Source organism: Thamnophis elegans, chromosome 1, assembly GCF_009769535.1.
Source record: "Thamnophis elegans isolate rThaEle1 chromosome 1, rThaEle1.pri, whole genome shotgun sequence".
Classification (NCBI taxonomy): domain Eukaryota; kingdom Metazoa; phylum Chordata; class Lepidosauria; order Squamata; family Colubridae; genus Thamnophis; species Thamnophis elegans.
The window spans coordinates 5,383,772-5,411,193 of record NC_045541.1 but is presented as its reverse complement, the minus strand read 5'-3'; the positions used below and the strand labels follow the sequence as shown (position 1 = coordinate 5,411,193).

At 39.7% G+C, this 27,422-nt stretch overlaps 1 protein-coding gene across 1 annotated transcript in view; it reads left to right on the top strand.

The window, feature by feature from the left end:
* The window catches only part of PARD3B (par-3 family cell polarity regulator beta), a 609,556-nt gene that overhangs the window by 497,361 nt on the left and 84,773 nt on the right, over nucleotides 1–27,422 (top strand). The window contains exon 21 of the mRNA XM_032230967.1: nucleotides 14,431–14,566. Coding sequence (XP_032086858.1) covers nucleotides 14,431–14,566 — 136 coding nt within the window. The remainder of the gene's footprint in view (nucleotides 1–14,430; nucleotides 14,567–27,422) is intronic.

Below are 27,422 nucleotides of genomic sequence, written 5' to 3'. Positions count from 1 at the left end.
CCCCCCCCCAATCTCCAACAATCTGGAGAGATTAGAACAGGACCGGCAAAAAGATATGGCAAATCAGCATTTACTAGACTTCTCCGATCTGGTGGAGGGGGGACAAAATGAATGCCAGCTCTTATCACAAACAACTAGAGCAACAACTTCCTTTATGGAGTCTAAGTTAAAGACTAAAAAGGCAAAGAACAACCAGATACTCAGAGTATGGAGAGTTTACCCTAGGAGTCCTCATCTCAAATGATCTAAGCCCCAGAGCTCACTGTAGAAGCATTGCCAAAAAGGCATTAAGAGTTGTTAACCTAATTTCGTGAAGCTTCTTCTCCGGTAACATTGTACTGCAAACTAGAGCATACAAAACTTTTGCCAGACCAATTCTTGAATATAGCTTGTCTGCCTGGAATCCACACTGTATATTGGACATTAATATAATCGAGCAAGTCCAGAAGTATTTCACGAGAAGAGTCCTCCACTCCTCTGCTCACAATAGAATAACTTACACCACAAGGCTTGAAATTTTGGGCTTGGACAACCTAGAACTATGCCGATTTAAGGCCTGACCTAAGCGTAGTACACAAAATTGTTTGCTAGAACGTCCTGCCTGTCAATGACTACTTCAACCGCAATAACACACGGGCAAACAATAGATACAAACTTAAGGTAAATCTCTCCAAACTCGGTTGCAGAAAATATGACTTCAGCCAGAGAATGGTCAATGCCTGGAATGCTCTACCTGACTCCGTTGTTACATCCTCAAACCCCCAAGACTTTAACCTTAAACTGTCTAGTGTGGACCTCACCCCTTTCCTAAGAGGTCTGTAAGGGGGCGTGAATAGGCGCACCAGTGTGCCTACCATCCCTGTCCTATTGTCCCCATTTTATTCATACCCATTTCCTGTTCATGTCCATATTTATATTTATACCTGTTATCTCGTACGTGTTTGGCAAACTGAATAAATAAAATTAAATAAATAAATGTATAAATAAAAATAGAAGTTAAGTATTTTGGACACATAAGAAGATCATAAGGCTTGGGAGGGGGGAATCAAAGGCCCACAAAAAAGAAGAAGCTATCGATAATCCTGACAAAATTATGTCTGTTTGGTCATAAATTGTCAGAACTGAACAACAACAAAGCTAAAATGGATAGTGGGAGTGAATCCTCCCTCCCATTTCTGATTGTTTTTATCCAAAGCTGAATAAAAGAAACATGAAGAGGTAGCCTGAAGGAATAAAAAAGGAAAATGCCCTCAGGTAATGATCTCTCATTCAGACAGTGGTATGAAGAAACAAGCTTTCTACTGAAATGCATGGATGTATTTGGGCAATCACTAAAAGGGGGCAAAGTGTTAAAGGAGTTTTCCTTCATCTGTTTGCTTCCAGCTAGGTGTGAACCACACCTCTGTGGCCCATATGGGGTAGACCTATTAGAACTGAATCAGGAGGAAAATATGGTTACAACTGATAGACAACTAGCTAGAAGTGTGCAATTCAGAGACCATTGCAATTGGCACATATTTATTTTGGAATGAGAGCAACATAATGGGCTAGCAATAGTGTTGATTGACCAAATAGCCATGGGATACCAGCACACTCACTGCTGTGGCCCGGCAGGTGCCGTTGGAGCTGCCGCCAGACTCCAATAGCGAGGGGTCTTATGAGTCGGCCCTGGAGGAGGTGGAAGACCCTGGACAGGGTGCCAACTCTGAGCGTGGCGAGGAGAGACTGGTTCGCCACCAGGTAGCGCGGGAGCCTTGGATCAGGAAAACACTTGTGAGTTTTTTCGGGATGCACGCCGTCGAAGGGCTACTCGGCGGCAGGAACAACTGCATAATTATAGGAGATGATTACGCTCAGTTGATGCTTATTAAGATCCTCTCCTGATTATAAAAGAGACTGCTTGTGCCACGCCCTTTTTCAGAAGTCAACGTTCACGTTAAGGACTAACCAGAAACAAACTTGGCAGGCTGGATTGCTGCCAAAGTTTGTTTGCATTGCTGCCAAGCTTTGTAGGACTTGCTGCCAGAGTGCTTATCTCTTTGTTTATGTGGTTTGCAGCCAACGAGTGTCTTGACTGATTAAAAGAAACCTTTTTAGTTATGTGGGTTTTGGCATTCGTTCCTGGACGGAGAAGGGATATCTATCTAGAAAGTTTTAGAAGGGATATCTATATCTAGAAAGTTTTAGAACCACTGGTAATAGGGTTGTGAGCAGTTGGCCTGGACAGACAGTGGTCTTTGGTTATTCCAGCTTTTTCCCTTTTAGATACATAATAGCAGCAGAATAGAAATGGGAAGTAGGATACCAATTGGTCAGTTCTGGAGATTTAATGGAAAAAATTGAATTGGATTAATATCAGAGGTGGGTTCCTACCAGTTCGCACCTATTCGGTAGAACCGGTTCGTCAAATCTACCGAACCGGTTAGAAGAGGTTCCACCAGTGGACCCGGAAAGCAGGCCACACCTACAGAAGAGCTTCCAAAAATTTTTGAAACCCACCACTGGTCCTTGGATATGATTATTCTACACTATCACGCCCAAGGTGGCGCAGTGGTTAAATGCAGCACTGCAGGCTACTGCTACTGCTAGATCAGCAGTTCAGCGGTTCAAATCTCACCGGCTCAGGGTTGACTCAGCCTTCCATCCTTCCGAGGTGGGTAAAATGAGGACCCAGATTGTTGGGGGCAATATGCTGACTCTCTGTAAACCGCTTAGAGAGGCCTGAAAGGCCTATGAAGCGGTATATAAGTCTACTGCTATTGCTATTGCTATATTTATAAAACTCAGTGCCTCTGTGAAAGGTAAGGATGACTACTGCGTTTGTGGTGCAATCAGAACATTGCGTGTGTTGAAGTTGTTTTAACGCAAACCAAAGATGCCTTTTAAAAAACAAGTTTACATCCTATTCTTATGCATGCCAGTGCTGTGTGTGGGGTAATTTAAGGTGGTTCTGACAAGTGTCGTCAGCATCTTCAGATCCGGTCACATGGGCGGCAAGCCACTCCCATCCGGTCACATGGGCGGCAAACCACTCCCACAAAGGAGGCCACGCCCACAGAGTAGGTTCGAACAATTTTTGAAACCCACCACTGGTTAATATATGCAACAATTTCTAACTAAATGGGATCATGTATACAGAAGATCAGCTAAAACAATGCCAAAGTAACAGCATCAATAAGAGTTAAGGGAAGGAAATAAAAGTTCACAAAGGTAATGAAGGTTTTAGAGATTCTTTTCAACCATCAGACTCCTAATTTTCATTCCGTAAAGTCTGACTATGGAAAGTTGAGGCAGGGCAATTTTAATGCATTGTAACTAAGAATAACCTAATAACCTTTTTGTACGTTTCAATCTTTGATTCTGGGGTGAAAAGAGAGACATTTCTTGAAGTTACACCATTGTTAATTGTTTATTAATGCAATAGGCAATAAGCCTGAAACATCAGTTTTATATACTTGGGGATAAAAAAATACATTCTTTTAAATAAACGTTTAGGTCAGAGAAACATGAAAAGTTGCAACAAAGCAGCCACCATCTCCTGTAATAATTTAACATTCAGTGTTAGCTTAGTTGAATTGTTACAGCTGTTGTAAATTGAGTGAGAGGTTGAAAAACTGCACTCTCTAGTAGTGTGACCTGTATGTTACAAATGTGCCAGCTGCTTTTTCTCAACAGACAGAGAGAGATTTCTGTAAGAAAATGTGCTAAAAGAAAGCAATACCTCAAATATTCTGCATGGGTTATTCTAAAGAAGTTATTGCACATAAATTGCCCTCTATTATTAGATTCCCAGTGATGCCAAAAGAGCACAAGAAAAAAAAAGAATAATTCCATTTTTCAAAAACAAATGTTTTATATTTGAATAAAGGATAAAGAACAAAAGTTGGATACGTCTATCTCATTACTTGTTCTTGTAACAATAGTTTGAGAAAATGTCAATTGTTGTCAGTAATCTGATCCAGACATTTATATTCTAGAATAGACTATACTAGAAGCTCAGAATAGCAGCTAATAACTTACAGTTCATTGTTTCGTTCTTTTCAAAATGAAAATCTTAAGCTCTTTTCTGCCTTGTGTCTAAGAGCCTTTCAGCAACTAAAATGCCGTTTGTCAAATTCAGTTTTTACACATATGACCAGAAACACCTAATTTGCTTCCAATTATATCATCTCTTACTCTGTGCTTGATATTCTTTCAAGGTTAAAAATTGAACATTTGCTCTACCAGCTTCAAATGCTGCCTTCATCGGAACAAGGCATTTTTTTCGTATCATAATAGCATGAGCTCTGATTACAGCTCAGTTTTTAACTCTTCAAGCGAGCTTGCCCTAATCACAGTCCAGAAGAAGCCTACGAACACCTCTAGGTTACAGAATCAAGGGGCATCAGATAGAGGTAATGAGAGAAAATGGTTTCAGGGAAGAAGTTAATTGGGTATTTGTCTGGAAAAACGGTCTGTCTTAACAATACTTAAATGATCTTTTCTCAACAATCTATAGAACCCAGTGGTGTGACTTTCCAGGCTTGGTCATCCTGAGGAACTCCCTGGTCTTATTAAGGAATGGGGAGACACCAAGAACTCTCTTTGTAATTGCTTCTGAGTGCCCTTTCTGATACTGTGGGAAATGATCTCCTTCCTCAAAAAGCCCTGAGCAGTGAAGGACATTGCACTAGAGAGCCAGTGGTGATGGACTGAATGTGAAACAAATGAAAGTCATGTGTTGCTTTAGAAATCCTTGATGATTTGGGCAGATACTTCAAATTTGTATCATTAAAAGTTTCGAGTTTAATAAAATTTGTATGCCGCCCACTCCCATTGGGACTCTGGGCGGCTCACAACAAGACAAAAGAAACATTTAAAATTTAAAAATAGAGAATACAATATTAAAATTCCACATCATCCATTCCATCTAAGTGAGGCTGGATATCAATCAACAGCCCTCAGGCCTGCCGGAACAGCCAGGTCTTGATGGCTTTATGGAAGGCCGGGAGAGTGGTAAGGATCTAGATCTCTACGGGGAGATCGTTCCAAAGGGCACAAGCTACATATTTTTTTAAAAAAATCAGTAAGGTTTTAAGTATAAAACTGGATAACGACCCAGATGATGTTTTCATAATACATGTTAGAACTTCTGTTTATAAATGCATCATGGAAAAATCATCTCTTCCCCTCATTTGTGTTCATGCACAGAATGAGACCTAAGGTTACTTTTTTGTCAATTTCCACTTTCAGGCATGTCTGACTCTGCCTGAATCATCCTTCACCCATAATTTTGTTCTGCAAAGTCTAGACTTTCCATTTCTAAAGCTTTATGGTTCTCTTAGTTACTGAAATATATTTTCACATCCTCTTGACAGTAGTTATGGCAAAGAGTTAAGCACACCAGTTTTCGAGACTCTCTTTCTGAGCTTTCTCCCCATTGTACCCCACACTCAAATGTACGAACCACATTTAGCATTCAGAAGACAGCAGCTGAACAAAAGGGGAAAAAAATATTTCCCTGCTATTAACACCATGTCCTGTTTTCCTTTCAACAGTTTTGCAAATGCCCAAGCTCTAAATTTCTCTTCTCGTATGCTCTCTAAAGCACAGCCTTCCTATTTTGCACAGCCACTACTACATCAGATCCGTTCTACTGAAAATGCATTGGCCATGGATGAAAGAGAATATCTGTAGCTCAGGATTGAATTTGGGGTCCTCAGTTCTCCGTGAGCCTGGTAGCTTTCTTGCAGACATTTCATTGCCAACTCAGACAACTTCTAACATCATCAGGCCTAGAACCAATGATGTTACTTCACTTGATAATGAAACATCTGCAAGAAAACCACCAATAGCAATAGTAATAGCAATAGCAGTTAGACTTATATACCGCTTCATAGGGCTTTCAGCCCTCTCTAAGCGGTTTACAAAGTCAGCATATTGCCCCCACAGTCTGGGTCCTCATTTCACCCACCTCGGAAGGATGGAAGGCTGAGTCAACCTTGAGCCGGTGAGATTAGAACCGCTGAGCTGCAGATAACAGTCAGCTGAAGTGGGCTGCAGTACTGCACCCTAACCACTGCACCACCTCGGCTCCAAGTTCAAAAAGCACCAAGGACCCCACACTGGGCATGTTTTAATGGTAGCACCATTGATTATTTCCCTGTAGCTTGAATGCAGTTATTTTGGGTAGCATTAAACATTGACTTGCAAGGTACTCCTTGAATGGTGAACGAAAAAATCCACTGTGTTAACCATTAGACAGTGACTGGAATCCCACTGTTGTCTCTCAAGAGGTTAATTGGGCCAAACCAAGCTTCTATAGTATCCTCATTCTATAAATGTCTGAGGTGACTCAGTGCCTCCTGGTATGTCTTATAATATGTCTGAGGCAGTGGGGCTTAAACTACGGAAGCTGAGATAGTCAGTCTATTAGTTGCAGCTGTTTTCTGCAAAAGAAACTAGAGGTCCTAATAGCTGTAGTAGTAGCAAAAAAGGGGGGTTGCTAGCAATTCTGAGATTCCCAAAGCAGCAGACATGACCAAAGACAAACTCAGAAATGCACATTCAGATTTATGAAAGTCTTCAGCGGAACAAGTGGAACAAAATATGTTTTCTTCCTTTCAGAATTCAGTGCCCAACCTAGATTGCGGGACAGTCTAAGCAGTGGTGGGATTCAGCCGGTTCGCACTTATTCGGGAGAACCGGTTGGTAACTTTCTAAACAGTTCGGAGAACCGGTTGTTGGAAGAAATCTCCTTTCGTTTTTTTCCCACTTTACAGGTCTAATCCTGTAAGGAAGGCAGGAAGGAGACATTCTGGTGTGGTTTCTAGCCTAATCTTTATGGCCCTGCTTACAGAAACTGCCTCTCCGGTTAACCCTTATGACATTGTAAGAGCTAAGGCGAAGTGCCCATCGACCTAAGTGACATTGACTTGGCCACACCCACATGATCACATGATCACCAAGCCCCACCTACCCAGATGGTCATTAGGGCAGAGAACTGGTTGTTAAATTATTTGAATCCCACCACTGAGTCTAAGGTTTAAGCATCCTGAACCATGACCCCTATCAGATGTTTTGATCGATTAGAATGGTGGCTTTCTCCAGCTTTTATTCATTTCTCAGGTCTTTAGCGAACAGGAGCAGCCAGTGTCGTATGCTATGTGCTGATGCTGAGTAATAATATAAAAAGCATCAGCATTATAAAAGAAGATGCCATTGCCAAAATGAATATTTCAGCAGGTTCTCAAATACTTCAGAAGACAATGACATCAAATAATACAATAGAGTTAAGTGCCCCTCGTGTTGACTATTTCCCTGAAAAAAATAAGCATTAAATCATACCTAATGATGTTTTCACTTTATTTATTTTTTTGTTTAGCAATTTTCCCACTCTTTGGAAGTCTTCTTTATTAATCACATCTTTAACTTGTCCATGTTTGATGTTATTCAACTTTAAAATGCCCAAATATTTGTTTGCTTCATCCCAATGGGTTCTGGTAGTTTGGCTATTCGGCATTTCAGTTCCATTACTGGTCATGATTTAACTCAACTTTATTGCTATTGTAGCACATTTCTTTCAGCCAATTCTGTGCTAAAGATTCTTACAGTCTTTGTCTATTACTAGATTTCGATTGCTAATTTTCCATAAAGCTTCATAATCACCCGCAGAAAGCAAATATGAGATTTTATTAGAATTTTTTCTGCCTGATAGTCAAGATTTGTTTTCTTCAAAATCACTGTAAGTAGGATCATGCCAATGCCAAACAAGAAGGGTGATAATGAATCACCCTGGAAGATGCCTCTTCTAACATTGACAAGTCCAAATTTTTCATTTCCAACCAGAGGTGGGTTCCTACCAGTTCGCACCTACTCGGTAGAACCGGTTCGTCAAATCTACCGAACCGGTTAGAAGAGGTTCCACCAGTGGACCCGGAAAGCAGGCCACACTTACAGAAGAGGTTCCAAATTTTTTTTGAAACCCACCACTGGTCCTTGGATATGATTATTCTACCCTATCATGCTCCTATTTATAAAACTCAGTGCCTCTGTGAAAGGTAAGGATGACTACTGCGTTTGTGGCGCAATCAGAACATTGCGTGTGTTGAAGTTGTTTTAACGCAAACCAAAGATGCCTTTTAAAAAACAAGTTTACATCCTATTCTTATGCATGCCAGTGCTGTGTGTGAGGTAATTTAAGGTGGTTCTGACAAGTGTCGTCGGCATCTTCATATCCGGTCACATGGGCGGCAAGACACTCCCATCCGGTCACATGGGCAGCAAGACACTCCCACAAAGGAGGCCACACCCACAGAGTAGGTCCGAACAATTTTTGAAACCCACCACTGTTTCCAACCATCAATTCCACTCCTTCATTATTTTTCTATGAACATTGTAATGTTTTTACTGACACCAGTTGTTTCCAAACACTGAACGATCCAACTGTATGGTAATAAATCAACCCCCTTTTAATAATCAGTTCAGACCATAATATAAATTGGTTCTTCAGCTTTTGCAGTTCTGCAGAACCATTTTATCAATCAGCAGTTGATCTTTCATACATCTGCTTTTTCTTTCACTAGGCCTTTTTGAATTAGATACAGTTTTCTAGTTATTAACACTGATGTCTCCTTTATATGGTATTTCATTACACTGTTTAGCTATAATTAGATGAACCCAAAAACATGCAATTGATCATTTCTTGTTATTATTTCCTTGATAATATACTAGGGATTAATCAAGCTCATCCAAATTCACGTTGATCGGCCCACAGCTTGATGGATATTTTTCCCCACTTTCAACTAGTGCACTAATTAGGATCTTTTTGAGAGAGAGAGAGAGAGAGAGAGAGAGAGAGAGAGAGACTGACTCTGCAAAGTGTTGTTCTTGGATCTGCTCTTGAAGGCTTTGGAAATCATAGATGATATAGAAAATAGACTCCTGAGAGCAGAGGGGTTGGTTCAGCAATGTTGTGCTTGTCTGTAGGCACTGCAGTGGCTTCCAGTGAGTTTCTGAAAACAACAGAGGTGGGTTCCTACCAGTTCGCACCAGTTCGGTAGAACCGGTTCGTCAAATCTACCGAACTGGGTTAGAAGAGGTTCCACCAGTGGACCCGGAAAGCAGGGCACACCTACAGAAGAGGTTCCAAAAAATTTTGAAACCCACCACACACACACACACACACACACACACACACACAGAGACTCACACAGAAAGAGAAAGAAAGGAAGAAAGAGAGAGAGAGAGAGAGAGAGAGAGAGAGAGATGAAAGAAAAAAGGAAAAAGGGACAGAGAGGAAAGAGAGAGAGAGAGAAAGAAAAAAAACACATGGTTGGCAAGCCATTCCCACCAGGTCACATGGCTGGCAAGCCACTCCCACAAAGGAGACCACACCCACAGAGTAGGTTCGAAAAAGTTTTGAAACCCACCACTGGAATACAATATAAGAAACTGGCATTAGCCTACAGGGTATGGAAATAGAATATCTACAAGACTATCCCTTCCAAGTTCACCATGGCCAGCTTATCACTAGTAGGGAAAGAGAAGGTGATGGATCCAGAAACAGTTTCCCATTACTATTCTGACCTAATGGAACAAAGGAAGGATTCAAATGGCCCCCATTTTAGTAATTTTACAGAAAGCTGTTAAGACTTGCCTTTCTATCAACCCTTGGGAAATAGACATCTGTGTTTTGCATGCCACCAGTACAGTAATATGTGCTTTCCTTTTGACAGATTTGGTTTTATGTTTGTTATTAATGTGGTTACATGGTTTTTATTATATTTTATATTACGTGTTATGAATATCATAGCATTTTATAATTTAATTATTCACTAGTGCTGAGAATATATATCTCGCTTCAACGTCAACAAACTTCGTTTCTAATAAAGAGCATTATACTGGAACAGTGTTTCTCAACCTTGGCAACTTGAAGATGTCTGGACTTTAACTCCCAGAATTCCCCAGCCAGCGAATGCTGGCTGGGGAATTCTGGGAGTTGAAGTCCAGACATCTTGAAGTTGCTAAGCTTGAGAAACACTGTACTGGAAGCCGAAGCTACCCCATTCTACTAGCACTCAAAAGCCAGAACTATACATATATACTTGTTCTTGTTTCCTCTTTGGCTTCATATATTCAGTCTATTGGTGACCCCAACGTGGTGTCTATATGGGTGGATGAATACTGATTCTGGCCTAAATCTGACTGAGGTTTAATTGACTATGGTCTGTTCCCCCTCTCTTTGACACTGTAATGACCTTGAAAGACAAAGTTAAGAGACACAGCCAAGGGAACAGTCCAGTGGTGGAATTCAGCCAGTTCGCACCTATTCGGGAGAACCGGTTGGTAACTTTCTAAGCAGTTCGGAGAACCGGTTGTTGGAAGAAATCTCCTTTTGTTTTTCCCCACTTTACAGGGCTAATCCTGTAAGGAAGGCAGGAAGGAAACATTCTGGTGTTGTTTCTAGCCTAACCTTTATTGCCGTGCTTACAGAAACCGCCTCTCCAGTTAACCCTTATTACCATTGTAACAACTAAGGCGAAGTGCCCATCGACCTGAGTGACATTGACTTGGCCACGCCCATGTGATCACATGACCACCAAGCCCCGCCTACCCAGCTGGTCATTAGGGCAGAGAACTGGTTGGTAAATTATTTGAATCCCACCACTGGAACAGTCAGATAAATGGTGTCTTGCAGCAGGAAGTAGGCAGAGCAAGTAGCTCAGAAGGAGCCTTCCCTAGTTCCTTAGACCGTAAAGGCAACGGGGAGGAAGGGGGAGAAATGTATTTTCCGGAGTCCTTGGTTGCTATCTGAACTTGGTTGTTTTCTTGCATATGTTACATATGCTGTACATATGCTGAGGTGGCACAGTGGTTAGAGTGCAGCACTGCAGGCTACGTCAGCTGACTGCAGTTCTGCAGTTCAGCGGTTCAAATCTCACCAGCTCAAGGTTGACTCAGCCTTCCATCCTTCCGAGGTGGGTGAAATGAGGACCCAGACTGTGGGGGGCGATATGCTGACTGTGTAAACCGCTTAGAGAGGGCTGAAACCCCTATGAAGCGGTATGTAAGTCCAACTGCTATTGCTATTGCTACATTACCCAAACACAAATGTGTTACCTAGTTTGGATAATTAAACAACTGCAAGAAAACTATCAAGTTCAGAGGGCACCAAGGACCACTCATGTCAACCCTGAGTTGCAAATATTCTCCTTTAATGTACTTTCAGACATGCAAGATTCTATTAATATAACCTTATAATAAGGTAGCGTTAGGTCACTGGCCAAGTTTAATGTCTAGTTCTACCTCGCAAGGATGACAGATACCAAGTATTAAGTATAGTTCACAGATGTAGATGGGGGGAACCAAAATTACATTCTCTCCCATTCAGACAGTTCCTAAATTAAATAGCGATTACAGGCCTCACTGATAGATTCCAGTGGTAATCCTTATCATATTGCATTATGCCAAGTTTTCAAGTTGGCATAAATTTTTGCACTTCTTTTGTAACCTATGATTGCTTTTTCTAAGACAAGCATTTATTCTTCCTGTGCATCTGAAATCTGTTTTCTTTTTTCATAATTCTACCTTAGAATGGCTATCTGATCAAACACAAAGTTTTAAATATATGTATATAGAGTCAGATGGGAGAATAGGTTGCAATTGGTATGATTTTTTCTCCCCCTTCCAAATATGAGAAAATGGTGGGGTTTTTTAATATTGCCTTATACGTTTCTCTTTTTATCATTATTATTACTGATGACTTCATTTTGTTTGAATTCAATGCTTCAGTTCCTTTGGGGTAAACTAATAGATTATGTATGCGATATTTGCCTGGCCCTGATTGAATTCATCTGGCGACTCTGAATGTAGTTCATATATTCATGTAATTGTCAGGAGGCAAGCTGAAATTCTGAACCGCTAAAGGATTGGATATCACAATCATTTCACGTTGCCTGGGACTTGAAGTTAGCTATTTTTTTCTTACAAAGTTTATCTTTCTATCCCCAGTTAGGCTTAAATCCTTTTAATTATATTGTTGTCAACCCTGATTGAGGAAAATTCCTCAAAATCTGTGGTCTGGTTTTTATTTGTGTTTGAGTGAAGGCATAGTGCAAAAAATTGCCTTTAATTCGCAAATCTAGCCCTCCTTTGCTATGTCCCACTCAGAAATTAGATCTGTGTGGAACTTGGTAGTTGTGCCCTGCAATTAAGTTGCGATTGGTTTGCCAACATACCATACAATCCAATGCCACAGAGTCGGTTTTATATGCACCTAGGTTTGTAAGGCTGTGGGCCATGTAATCTCACAATTGTTCTGCGAAGGGATTCTCGAGGAGTTCTGATGCACCTGAGAAATTGCCAGCATGGGTGACTTATTATTCCATCAAGCATGATGTCTGAAAATGAAGACACTGATTCATAATAACAGAAACTGCCTCGATAAAAAAAAATTGTGTGAACTGTGAAATCATGATCAGATTTGCTTGCTTCAAGGGTTGCAAAGTTTCCAGGCAGGAAGAATGTTCATGTAAGGAAATGTATGACTCTAGTAGAGGTTATTAAACATGAACTGTGCTGCACATTTGTAAGGAGTCACATCCAAACATATTACTCAGGATGTGCAAATCCATTTTACTGCCTGCTCTGCATGGTAGATTTCCATTTTGGCAGATTTATGTCAGGGTTTTTAATAAAACATCCAGATATAATCCAGTTGATTAATTTGGGGTAAGGGTTGTTTATTTTGCAAAATGTCACTTGGTTATTCCAAGAATCATCAGAAAGAAGAAGCCATTTCCTAACCAAACTGCTAGGAGACTTACAACATTTGCACTGGGGAAAGCACAAAAAAGACATAAACTCTGTATTTACCCCCAAAAAAAATGTCAGATTTTTTTTTTGTTTTACTCTTTACTAAGAGCCGAGGTGGCGCAGTGGTTAAATGCAGCACTGCAGGCTACTTCAGCTGACTGCTAGCAGCAGTTCGGCGGTTCAAATCTCACCGGCTCAAGGTTGACTCAGCCTTCCATCCTTCCGAGGTGGGTGAAATGAGGACCCAGATTGTGGGGGCAATATATGCTGACACTGTAAACCGCTTAAAGAGGGCTGAAAGCCCTATGAAGCGGTATATAAGTCTAACTGCTATTGCTACTTCAAAACCTCTTCCCAAAGGGTAGTAGCAGAAACAGACTGTGAGGGTGGGTGTGTGGGGCCTCTAGCAATGCTTTGAGCTCTAAGAACATCACGCTTACAAGCAGTATCCTGAATGACAGGAAGCAATCTCCCTATAATCTTCTCGGCAGTCCTTACCACCCTCTGAATGGATTTTTCTCTCTGAGGCACCTATTCTCTCTCTAGTAATTGTTCTTCGCATATGTCAAGAAAGCTAGTTTAATGGGCAGCTGAAAAGGAGAAAGAACTCAGAATGAATAGGACTCTGCTATGATTGTACCATTTTCCAGATATCCTGAATAAGAGATTATTTTCTCTAATGATTTATAGGGGATCTTCATTTAACAAACCACAATTGGCAATTCGGTCCGTAAGCAAAGTGGTTGCTAAGTTACAATCTTACTTCAGCTTTCCTCTGCTCTACAGACCTGTTCTCAATGTGAGGATTGGTCGTGAAGTTACTTTGTCATCACTCTCATAATTACAAACAGTCATTAAATGAGGCCATCACTAGACCAGGGCAGAGGTGGGTTCCTACCAGTTTGTACCTATTTGGTAGAACCGGTTCGTCAAATCTACCGAACCGGTTAGAAGAGGTTCCACCAGTGGACCCGGAAAGCAGGCCACACCTACAGAAGAGGTTCCAAAAGTTTTTGAAACCCACCACTGGTCCTTGGATAGGATTATTCTACACTATCATGATCATATTTATAAAACTCAGTGCCTCTGTGAAAGGTAAGGATGACTACTGCGTTTGTGGTGCAATCAGAACATTGCGTGTGTTGAAGTTGTTTTAACGCAAACCAAAGATGCCTTTTAAAAAACAAGTTTACATCATATTCTTATGCATGCCAGTGCTGTGTGGGAGGCAATTTAAGGTGGTTCTGACAAGTGTCGCCGGCATCTTCATATCCGGTCACATGGGCGGCAAGCCACTCCCATCCGGTCACATGGGTGGCAAGCCAAGGAGGCCACACCCGCAGAGTAGGTTCGAACAATTTTTGAAACCCACCACTGGACCAGGGCTACCTGTATAATGAACTCTAATTAACATTTGATGTACTGTATGTGCCATATGTGATTGTCTTCAAACAGAAGTAAAATTGTAAAAAAAAGAGGAAAAAATTAGGCCAGTATGCATATGTTTATTTATCTAATTGTGGCTTATGAAGAAGCGAAGCTAAGTGGAAAATTGCATGTTGAATGAATTCAGACATGAACCAGCTGAAACTAAGTGCACTGAAATATTATTGATCTATTCCTTCTTTTTTCCAGTGATCATCCATCTATTGGGACTGCTGATCGCATCCAGAAGTTACGGAAAGAGTATCATCAGGCAAGGAGAGAAGGTGTACCTTTATATGATGAAGAGGAAGGTAGAGGAAGATCGTCTGATTATGATCCGCATTGGGTAGGTGCTCAAAATCTATTCAAAACAATTTAATCTGTTATGTTTGTTGTGCAAATAATGGAGAAGTATATATAGGCTTTAAAAAATAGAGAAATAGTTACAGATCAATCATTATTCTGTTCATAGACCAGCTTTTAAAAAATTATCAATCCCAGGCTTAATGGCTAAGCATTATATTAAGACATTGTTTTAACCATATTCAACTAGGTTAATAGCCACACACCAGATATAAATGAAAAAGTGAATAATTTTACCAAGCACCGCCTTCTTCCTTTTTCCTTGAGTTAGCCCAGTGTTTCTCAACCTTGTCAACTTGAAGATCTCTGGACTTCAAGTCCCAGAATTCCCCAGCCAGCATTCACTGGCTGGGGAATTCTGGGAGTTGAAGTCCAGACATCTTCAAGTTGACAAGGTTGAGAAACACTGAGTTAGTCTAACATTATTACATGCAGTCATGAAAACAAATAATGGCATTTGATTTATTTCTCTTTTTTCCCCTGGAACTTTGATCAGTGCTGTCCCCTTCTCTGCTCTGTCTTGTCATTCTGGGAAATTCTCAGAAGCTTTCAAAATCAAAATAGTCATTATGCTAAATAATTAATAGAACAGACTCCCTTGGCTTCTGAAGGCACCAGGTAGGTGACACACATTTCTGTGTCAATTTGTTCCTTGTTCTCCTTCCTCTCCTATCATGCATTAAATTTTTCCAAGAGTCTGAAAACCCTCTTCTTATCATGGGATCCTGGAGTAGTGATTACTGACATCGTTACTATCAATTTAATCAAAATTTTATATTCATTTAACATTGAAAATTTTAAACACCACCTCTTTATATCAGCGCCTTGTATTCTATAGATTGTCTCACAAATCTATTGCCCAAGATAGCAATAGCAGTAGCAGTTAGACTTATATACCGCTTCATAGGGCTTTCAGCCCTCTCTAAGCGATTTTACAGAGTCAGCATATTGCCCCCAACAACAATCCGGGTCCTCATTTTACCCACCTCGGAAGGATGGAAGGCTGAGTCAACCCTGAGCCGGTGAGATTTGAACAGCCGAACTGCGGAACTGCAGTCAGCTGAAGTAGCCTGCAGTGCTGCATTTAACCACTGCGCCACCTCGGCTCTTAATGAAGTGGATTTAGGATTAAGTTGGTGCCAACTATTCACAAAGCAGTAATTTTGATGTGAAGCTGGAGATTTTGTGGAAGCCAAGATAATCCAGGGGGTGCTTAACACTGTATACATTTTTGTCCACACTTATTTTGTTTTTTTAGTCCCATTGAAACAAAAACATCATAAAAACTTTTGCTGGTCACGCAGCTGAGTGGGGAATACAGCATCAGCCAGATGATTGTCTCCACACCAAATTGCCAATGGAATTTGAGTAGATTTTGAGAGGGAGGAACAACTGCAAATTCTTCTGCTATGTTTGAAGGCATTACTTTATTTAGTTTATTTAGCATAATGAGAGCTTCTTAGGAACAGGAGGAAGTGGGATTAGGAGAGGATTGATTAAGTTTATAAAAAAAAGAGAAACAAATCAAGTGCCTAATTTGCAGTTGTGAATTATTAATAGGTTCTTCTACTCCATGTATGAATTGATTCTTTTTAAACAGAGTCTAAAAGGATATTCAAACAAGTTGTTTACATTTTCTTGAGTTATTTATTTAGTTATGATTTTGTGTGTGTGTGTGTGTGTAAATCCATACCCACACACACATGTTTTTCCTTTATTTCCTCTTTTTTCTTTTTTTATGTATATATGATGAAGACGATCATTGATGCTCATCGAGGACAGGGCAATGGCTCTGTGTACTTTAAGATAACTCATTGCCCTGAAGAGTGCAATAAAGCCATCCCATTTGGCTTCTGAGCACGGCTGGTGTTCATGTTATTCTTCACTTTAAGCTCCAAAAGATTTGCTCTTCGATTATGATTGACTCTTCCTTGTAATTACACCAAATCCATTTCGTTTTGGATCAGGGAGACTATATGGTACTTCCAGGTTTTAATTCAGGGCCCACGGGAATACTGAGATGTCCTCTATACAAATCAGTTTAAATAATATTTCAGTAAGTCAATCTACTTGACCAAAAATATCTGATTTTAGTGCACAGCTTTGCCTGGATTGTTTTTTTTTCCTAATGAAATCCTATAAAGAACAAGTCCACATTCCCAAGACAGGTGGTGAAAAACAGTTGATATCGTGACCAGGTCAGTGGTACTTTCAGAGCTGCCTAGAATTCTCATTTCTTATCAAATCTTGAAGGGCTTTATTACCTTTTCGAGTATGGCCCCATTGAGTCTCTGAAGCTTCACAAAAGGCTCTTCTTGGTAATCCCTTTTAAGCTGATTCTATTAGGTGTAATGCCCTAAGATTACTGATCCCAAAAGCTCCATGTTTCCTCTGAGATGAGGGGTTGTTAATCAAAGCACCCAAGATAGCTTTAAAGCTCTCAAACTGATTAATATCAGAAACCTTCAGATGGTTTCATTTCTCATTCAAAGGCACTTGTTCTAACTTTAATTCTGTAGATTTCACACCGGAGGAAAGAAATGTACAACTTTAATGGCAAGGGGTGGGATGGGGGGGGTGTACAATGAGTATTTCTCGAACCCTGCTCTTCCCTACTTAGGCTTGTGTAGAATGTTGGATAGTACCTTGAACCTGTAAATCTCTATCAGACTAGGGTTTTGGGTGTTTTGGTGAAAAGCAAGTTTTCTCACATCAAAGAGTAAAACGGGAAACCTAAAACAGGAGACATAAAGTAATGGAAGCATATCTTTGTGAGCAGTTCACCTTTAGAGCTTCATATCTATATCTATCATCCAGAGGTTTTCTAGCCTTGGAAATTATCTATCTGTGTCAGGAGAGGAGTATATGAAGAAAAATATTGAGAACTTTCTCCTTCACCTTCCTGTCATCGGGTCCTTGTCTGTTACAAGAGTGAAGGAAACTGAGGCCCATAACTGAGAATAAATTGAAAACTTACTGGAGCCCGCATATGAACGGCACATTCCAAGAGGCAGGAGGAAATCCTGCTATTAAAAGTTTTTCCTGACCTCCATATGTGACATATATGTATATTGTATGTGTGTTTGTGTATAGAGAGAGAGAGAGAGATGTTTCAATTATTCCTGTTACCTAATCATAGTTAACTTTATACTATTTTCCTAATAGATAGCAGGTGCTGTGATTATGGTTCCCCATCTAACATAATATTCAATCTGGTTTTCATCTAACACCAACAGCAACCTCAAAAGTGTCATGTACTTATAAATTATACTGTTGAAATACAATATGTACAATTTATAAAATATATAAAAATTGAAAAATACCATAAAAAGGATATCACATTACAAAAACTATTTGAATATCTAGAGTAGAATAATATCTATCTATCTATCTATCTATCTATCTATCTATCTATCTATCTATCTATCTATCTATCTCTATCTCTATCTCTATCTCTATCTCTATCTCTATCTATCTATCTATCTATCTATCTATCTATCTATCTATCTATCTATCTATCTATCTATCTATCTATCTTTCTATCTATCTATCATCTATCTAAATATATATTCTTTTTCTTTAAAAAAACACATACAAAACAAAAGCAAGAAAAACAACTTTCCTCCATTTCATCAAGCATGTTGTTTGGTTCCAAGTTTTTATGCATCAATTCTTAAGATTAAGAATAACATCACTAGTTTTGCATTAAACATAACTGAATATTTCGCTGTCATTGAGCATTATGTGTTCAAATTACCATTAATATTCTTTCATTTGTAACAATCCTTGTTTCCTTGAATTCATAATTATCTATCAAATAACAATGAGTCTATAAAGTATTATAATATCACCTTGAAATACAATATGTACAATTTATAAAATATATAAAAATTTTAAAAAGACCATAAAAAGGATATCACATTACCTCACAAAAACAATTTGAATATCTAGAGTAGAATAATATCTTGATTAAGTCAATCAACCATTACCTTTTTGTGTGACCTGGAGAGAAATGAACCAGAAATCTTCACAGTTCCTAGTAGACATTAATCAAATCAGTTATTATCTTGTTCTAAATCAGTGTTTCTCAACCTTGGCAACTTGAAGATGTCTGGACTTCAACTCCCAGAATTCCCCAGCCAGCATTCGCTGGCTGGGGAATTCTGGGAGTTGAAGTCCAGACATCTTCAAGTTGCCAAGGTTGAGAAACACTGTTCTAAATTAATATTGACTAACGGTAGGCTCCTTAGTTTTAACCTAATCTAGTTGTTGATGTTTTTTCTCCCCCCTCCATGCCCAATTGATTTATTTATTGTTATGTGTAAGTGTCTTATTTAAGAAGGTTTCCTTAGAAAATAAATATGCTTATATTGAGGTCTTAATGATAAAACCTGAAGAGATGTCAGTATTGCATTCAGCCGTTGTTCCATCATCAGTGCCATTCTGATCAACTGGCGCCCTTAGATTGAGGTAGAAGAAATCTTAAGGAATAACATAAAGAACAAATGATAACCTTGTAATTTAATCATTAGAATGGCAACCCAACAACATTCAATTAGAAATCAACAGCAGTATTGTTCAGAGTAACATCCCCCTCAACCGCAAAGTGCCTTAAATACCAAAAGTAGCCTAGCTTTTGTCTTTATCCTTAGAGAAGATCTCTTCATTAGAAGATAGTCGGAGAGCCTATGATCTTTTTTTTAAAGGTTTCAAATGCTTTTTTAAAAAAAAAAACATCATAGCATGTTCCAAATTGGCATGTTATGACAGGGTGAAGTGTATATAGAAATGGATGCATTTAATTCTAGGCATCCAGACTGAAGAATTGCTCTCATCTAGCCTTTAAGAGTGTCAGAGGACCATTTGGAATTGAAGACCACCCTTGGTTTTCAGTGGGAAAGAGAAGTTGGGCATCATCAGCATACAGATGGCACTGAACACCTAGGAATACACCAGAGGTGGGTTCCTACCAGTTCTCACCTATTCGGTAGAACCGGTTCGTCAAATCTACTGAACCGGTTAGAAGAGGTTCCACCAGTGGACCCGGAAAGCAGGCCACACCTACAGAAGAGGTTCCAAAAATGTTTGAAACCCACCACTGGTCCTTGGATAGGATTATTCTACACTATCATGCTCCTATTTATAAAACTCAGTGCCTCTGTGAAAGGTAAGGATGACTACTGCGTTTGTGGTGCAATCAGAACATTGCGTGTGTTGAAGTTGTTTTAACGCAAACCAAAGATGCCTTTTAAAAAACAAGTTTGCATCCTATTCTTATGCATGCCAGTGCTGTGTGTGAGGTAATTTAAGGTGGTTCTGAGAAGTGTCGTCAGCATCTTCATATCCGGTCACATGGGTGGCAAGCCACTCCCATCCGGTCACATGGCCGGAAAGCCACTCCCACAAAGGAGGCCACACCCACAGAGTAGGTTCGAACAATTTTTGAAACCCACCACTGGACTACACTTGTAAGGATTTGATCTAAGCACCTTGAAGCCAAATTTCCTCTTAAATGTTCTGCATTTCCTCCTATTAACATAGACACAAACAAATGGAAATAGACAGGAAATGGAAGATATCTTGAGTCCTTGGTATAAAAAAGAGGAGTTTCTTTATTCTTTCTCAGACTTTTTTGTAAATGAACTTTTGAAGATACACCGAGGCTGCCAAGTAATCTACCCATTGAACTAGGCTTATGCATGCCTATGCCTAGGTAAATGGGGAAATGTGTCTTTCAGAATCTGGTAGGTGCCCTTGAGTTGAGCCCAGCTCCTCATAACAATAGCAATAGCAGTTAGACTTATATACCGCTTCATAGGGCTTTCAGCCCACTCTAAGCGGTTTACAGAGTCAGCATATTGCCCCCAAGAACAATCCGGGTCCTCATTGTACCCACCTCGGAAGGATGGAAGGCTGAGTCAACCTTGAGCCGGTCAGATTTGAACAGCCGAACTGCAGAACTGCAGTCAGCTGAAGTAGCCTGTAGTGCTGCACTCTAACCACTGCGCCACCTCGGCTCATGACTTCATCCATGCAGCTTTTGGGAAGTGGTTTGCCAAGGATGCTTTCTGGCAAGGTTTTTTTTTTCAATTTGCCCAGGCAAGGTCACCCAGAGAAGGAGTGCCAATAAGAGCAGAAAGGTGGGTGTGAGCAGGCAGTAAAAATGTTGCCTCTTTTTATTTGTGTGCAATGCATGTGGCGTATGCTAAAAGGGGGGGGGGTTGTCTTTGATTGCCTAAGCATGCCCACCATTTTGGTGACATTTACCTATAAATGTCATCAAAATTGCTGATTACAGCTCTAGAATTATCCTTTGGTCCTCGATGTAACCTGGACAGATCCTGCTTAGCATTTGAGACCAAAGTTGGTTAGATGATGTCTGTTTCCTTTTCCTTTTTGGTTGGATTTCACATTTTTATAAAGGGATATTTTTGATTAGCCCCAGCAATTCTATACATTTTCGTTTGGGCTGAAAGCATTGATTCTCCACATGTGCATGGGCACACATCCACAATGTAACTTGGAATTTAGTAATCTCTTTGCACATTGATATGGATTGTTTAACAGATCTCATATAGAGATTTGGTTACTTTATAATCTTAGCTGTGTCCTTTGGCGTGGCATTAATTTCCTCCCTGTTGCTTATCTTTTGGTCTTCAAGAGCTGCATAAAACACAGTAATTGTGCGGTTCTTCACTGGTAAGATGGATGCAGACTGCATGACAATTTCCTTTTATAATATCTTGTTTATAGCCAGCCTCATAACTCTTTTTTTTTTCAGCTGTTTTGCAAATCAGATTTAACTCTAGATAAGTAACACCTTAAGAAATAATTATGGCCTTGTTATTTGACTTTCCTTGAGCCATTTGTGGTCTTAAACTGATATAATCCAGCAGGGAAATATGGCCTCTCAACAGATTTTTAACAAATATTTTTTGCAGCACGCTGAGTTTTGGTAGTATCCAATTAAGTTATAAAAAGAAAATCATTCTAGCTCATATTCAAGGCCAAAAAGTTTATTATCCATCTGGCATGGAAGCAGACATCCACTCCTGCCCCCTTGCAAAAGTTGCAGAGAGAGAAAAAGGGTTGAGAACCGCATTATTTTTCCCTCCCATATTGTGTCAAAAGGTTCTCTGCTTACTTTGGGCTAAGAAAGAAGCTCTTTGTGCCTTAATGATCAATTAATTCCAACTTCAGGATGTTGAGTTTGGAGTAGGTTAGGTATCCCTAAACCACAAACAGTTGTAACAGAGTGTGAATGTTTGAAGTGACATTGCAGCTCACGGAGAGTAATGGCATTCCTGACTTCTTGTGAAATAGAAGAAATGACAGCTTTATAGAGCCTACTGCAGAAGCACCCTATGAATTCAAGTATGGTCTTTTTGAAAACCTTCTGCCTGGTGAAGTCAGTTGCACAATGCTAATTCATAACTGATTTTCAGACAGGCAGTACTGCAGCTACAAATGTGCCACGTTAGAACGAAGAACCCCGGTTCCTGGTTTTGCCCCCAGAATGGCATCGTGGAACATGTTGTTCTTTCCAGCAGGAAAGGAATGACATGACTTTTCTATGGCTAATGCTTGCCTTATGCGGACTGAATTAGGCAATTCATAATTCTCAAGCTTGGTATTCTCAAATTTTGGCCTTTCTCCCATTCATCCTCTACTATAGGTTTAGTGCAGATGTGCAGTAGATTGAAATTTATATACATTGAAACTACAAACACTTACATAGCTTTCACCGTTGCCAACTAAAGCATTTGTTGGGGGAGGAGGGGAATAAGAAAAGGAAGGAGAAAGAAAAGAAAGACCTCTGTAAACTTGCTTCCAGTCCTTCCCTTTCCAGAAAGAAAAACCAACACCTGGCAGTGATGCTGCCTCTTTGTGGTTCCACCACAAAACCGCGTTCGACTAAAGCGCGCTCGACGAAACCACGTAGCTGACGTCATCACAGCGCGATGAAAAAAGCACGCTGTAAACGCTAAACCTAAAATTAAAACCTAAACCTAAACCTAACCCCCTAACCCTAATCCTAAACCTAACCCTTAACTTAACCCTAACCCTAACCCTAAACATAACCCTTAACCTAACGCTAAACCTAATCCTAACCCTTAACCTAACCCTAAACCTAACCCTAAACCTAACCCTAAACCTAACCCTTAACTTAACCCTAACCCTAACCCTTAACCTAACCCTAAACCTAACCCTAAACCTAATCCTAAACCTAATCCTAAACCTAACCCTAAACCTAATCCTAAACCTAATCCTAAACCTAACCCTAACCCTAACCCTAAACCTAACCCTAAACCTAACCCTAACCCTTAACCTAACCCTAAACCTAACCCTAACCCTTAACCTAACCCTAAAGCTAAACCTAAACCTAACCCTTACCTTAACTTGAATCGGCTTGCTTTCAAAGCGCTATTTAAAGCGCCCTTCTTTCTCCACGCTCGCTGTTGTCGCCCTGCTGATGACATCAGCGACGTGGTTTAATCGGGCGCGCTTTAGTCGAGCGCGGTTTTGTCATGCCACACCTCTTCGTTTGCTCTTTCTGAGTATTGGTGGAGACTGAGTCAGAAAGAGCCATATCTCTACCTCCATCCAAGGAGCAGGACACAGTAACTGAAGCTTATTTAATCAGCCTGAAAGTTTGAGAGTGGCAAGTAATTGACTGCATCCCAGGCAGCAGCGCTAAAGCTGGAAAGGAACCAAGAGAGACCAAAATCCTTTCCTCTACCCTACCTCAGCGGATTTCCCAAAGAACACTGGCCGGAGTTTGGCAGCAGAATTTGGAATGTCTCTGTTGGTGCTTGGCAGAAGAAGCTCTGGGGTTCTCTTCCTGAAACCATCAGGATGCGCATGCATTGATTTCAGATCTATGAATCAAATTGTGTTTATAAAACCCCCAGTTTAAGTGGGAGACTTTGAGGGAAACTCAATAAATTAAGATGAGGATGCTACAAAAACAATTGTTCAAGCGGCAAAGTCAGCATTATGGGCCAGAAGTGTTCCTCTTTCTTCTTTATGCTTAAAATATGCATCGCCGTCAGGCCATAAATTTCCATTGGTAATAGCCCCACTGCTGACAAATTGCATTACTACTAAAGATGTTCAGTAATTGGGCGGCTGCATATTAAACTACATCAGAAACGTTGTTCCTTTTAGCTTCTAATCTGAAAAGGTAGTGACTACGTTGTTATGAAGTAGTTGCAAAGTTGTTTAAACAGCTTGAATCCTGCTTACCCCACCACTACTACTACCCAGCCCCTTTTCTCAGTCGAAATGTGAAAATTAGAATTCATCGCTTGGTGTTGTATAAACCAATTATCTGTGAATATAAAAAGGCTTTTTAACAAACAAGTGGCATTGTTATAATTATTTTAAATGAAAAAATAAAGTCAGTGCCTGAGACACCTAGAGATTGTGTGGATAACTTTATTAGTTTCCACTTCAAGATCTGTGGTGCAGATGCTAATCTAATAAGAATGCATTATGGTATAGAACAAAATAGGACAGGAGAAAACTTCATTTGCTAAACCACTTCTCTGTCAAACTACAAATCTAACCTTTCTGTCAAAGGCCATTACCACCCCTCCCTTCCTCTCCCCCCCCCCACCCAGTTTGCATTAAATGGATGGATCTGCCCAGTTCTTAGATAATTAAATACTGGTCATATTTCTAATTTTTACACTATCATTTTGGGTGTACTTATGTACATGGATTTATTGGATTTTTCAAAAGAGAATCTTGTATGCTTAGGCAATTTTCCAACTGAATCAAAAGGAGGGACAAAGAGAAATTAGACATTAGAATCATGGTATCGTATATTTTATAAAATTGTTGAGTTTAAATGTCCTTTAAAGATAACAAAATTCTGTTCAAGTATGAGCTACTTTTTGTTTGTTTGTTCATGAGATTTGGAGACTGCCCAATTCCAAAATGATTCCAGGTAGCTTACACAAAAGTAAGTATAAGAGGAATACAGAAAGATAAATCCCATAGATCCAGATAGCACACTCATAATAATAATAATAATAATAATAATAATAATAACAACAACAACAACAACAACAACAACAACAACAACAACAACTCCGCCGTTGCCGGTCCCAAGCCCGGATGAGAAAGGAGGAAGGTTGGGAACAGGTTGGCATCTGGTCCCGTAAAAAAAACCCCGCCAACCCATACAATATGGTGAAAAAAAACGAATAAGAATTCCATACCGCATCGGTCGTCGCGCGGGTTAACAAGGGCCGCGGCGGATGTTGGGGTCCCTGGACATCCGTCGACAAGTGGGCTACAAGTGGACCAGCCAACAAAACGACAAAAATATAGTGCAGATGAAAACCGTGCCATAATGGCCTGTTACTACAACTCAGAGCCAGAAAAAAGAGGATATTTAAAGCGAATGTATGAATTATGGAAACAACAATATCCAGATTCAAATGTTAGTGAACAACGACTAGCAGATCAAAGGCGATTTATTATACGGAATAAAGTGTTTAGTGAAGTTGAACATGAGGAAATTCAGGCAAATTGCAAAACCCAAAAAACAATATCACAAGCGGAAATAACTGATATTCAAGACACAACTAAAGACATTATAGTAGAACTCCCAGAAGAAGCTCTCGGGGAGGAAATAACATCACCACCACTAGAACCAGTTATCACTGAACCAACTGATGAACTAACTCAAAAACAAAAAGAATTGAAGGATAAGATCATGGAGCATTTCTGCTTAATGAGGAAAGGCAACGTTTACCATCACTAAAAACTGTGCCTAAGAAAATTTGGCCCCTATCATGAAAATGGTTAATGCAGTGTTTTCAACAATTGAATCGGGATCCATCTTGGAAACAAACCAGTTAATGTACAGCGCAGCTGTAATAGTCACTAATGAACTAGGCATTAAAATTAAAGTACCTAGTCACACAACAGAAAAAGCATCAAAGCCAAAGTGGAAAATCCGTCTAGAACAAAAAATCAAAAAATTAAGGGCAGATGCTAGTAACTTAAAGAACATGCATGAGCAACGGCTTAAAAACAACAAAATCATAGATCGGCTAATCAGAAGATATAGATTGGATACAAGAAACATCAATGAAGCTGTAGAGATTGTAAAACAGCAGATAACAGCAACAGCTAGAAAAATTGAAAGATATGAGGCACGAATCATCCAATATAAACAAAATCAGCAATTTCGATCAGACCAACGGCGTTTTTATCAAAGTCTTAATGTGAATGGTGACACCAAAAGTGAAAAACCAGAAAAGCAGGCCACAGTTGAATTCTGGAAAGAATTGTGGGAAAATGCAAAGGACTACAACAAGGAAGCAAAGTGGATACATGACTTTGAGAAAAGCATTGGCAACAAACAAATGCAAGTATTAGAAATAACAACTGAGATGATCAAAAATCGAGTTAAAAAGGTAAAGAATTGGACATCACCTGGAAAGGACCAATTACATGGTTTCTGGCTCAAATATCTGACCAGTTTACATGCAATATTGGCCAGGCAACTGAATGAAATTTTACAAAAGGGCCAAATTGATGAATGGTTGACAACTGGAAAAACATACTTGATTCAGAAAGATCCAACTAAAGGAACAACACCTGAAAACTATAGACCAATAACATGCTTACCAACAACCTTCAAATTACTCACAGGCATTATTGCAGATAACATGATGGATTATTTGGAAACAAACAACATCTTGCCAGTAGAGCAAAAAGGCAACAAAAGAAGGAGCAGGGGCACAAAAGATCAGCTTCTAATTGATAAAATGATATTAGAAAATTGTAAGAACAGAAAAACGAACTTGAATATGGTCTGGATTGATTACAAAAAGGCATTTGACTCACTGCCACATAGTTGGATCATAAAATGCTTAGAAACAACTGGCATTAGCAAAAATATTACATCCTTTACTGAAAAGGCAATGAAACAATGGAGAACTGAGTTGGCAGTAGGGAATGAGAGCTACGGAATGGTTAATATCAAGCGAGGAATTTTCCAGGGTGATTCACTTTCACCTCTTCTCTTCATCATCGCAATGATCCCACTATCAGTAATCTTAAAAAAAATGAAATTAGGCTACCAAACAGCCAAAAAAGCTGAAAAAATTTCGCATTTACTATATATGGATGATTTGAAACTCTATGGCAAGTCAGAAATAGAAATCCAATCATTGACAAATACAGTCCGAGTATTCAGCACCGATATTTCAATGCAGTTTGGCATGGAAAAATGCGCCACTGTATCCATAAAAAGGGGCAAAATCACTGCATCTGAGGGAATTGAAATGCCCAATGGCCAACTAATTAAGTGCAAAGAAAATGAAGCCTACAAATACTTAGGCATTCTGCAGTTGGATAACATCAAGCATGGAGAAGTAAAAACTATTGTCAGGCGAGAGTACACCAACAGAGTTAGGAAAATTTTGAAATCTAAATTGAATGGTGGAAATACAATCAAGGCCATAAATACCTGGGCAATACCAGTTATAAGATACACAGCTGGCATAGTTAACTGGACACAAGCTGATTTGGACCTTTTGGACCGAAAAACCAGGAAACTAATGACAATGCACTACAGTTTACATCCACGTGGTGATACTGATAGACTATATCTGCCCCGAAAATCAGGTGGCAGAGGATTATTACAAGTGAAGCAAACAGTTGAAGAAGAAAAACATGCACTGGCTGATTATTTAAAAGACACTCAAGAACATCTATTAATCGAAGTAAAGAACAAAAATCTACTGAAGGCCCAACAGACAAAACAAGAATACAGAAAAGATGTGATAAAATCAAGAATGGAGAGTTGGCAGAACAAA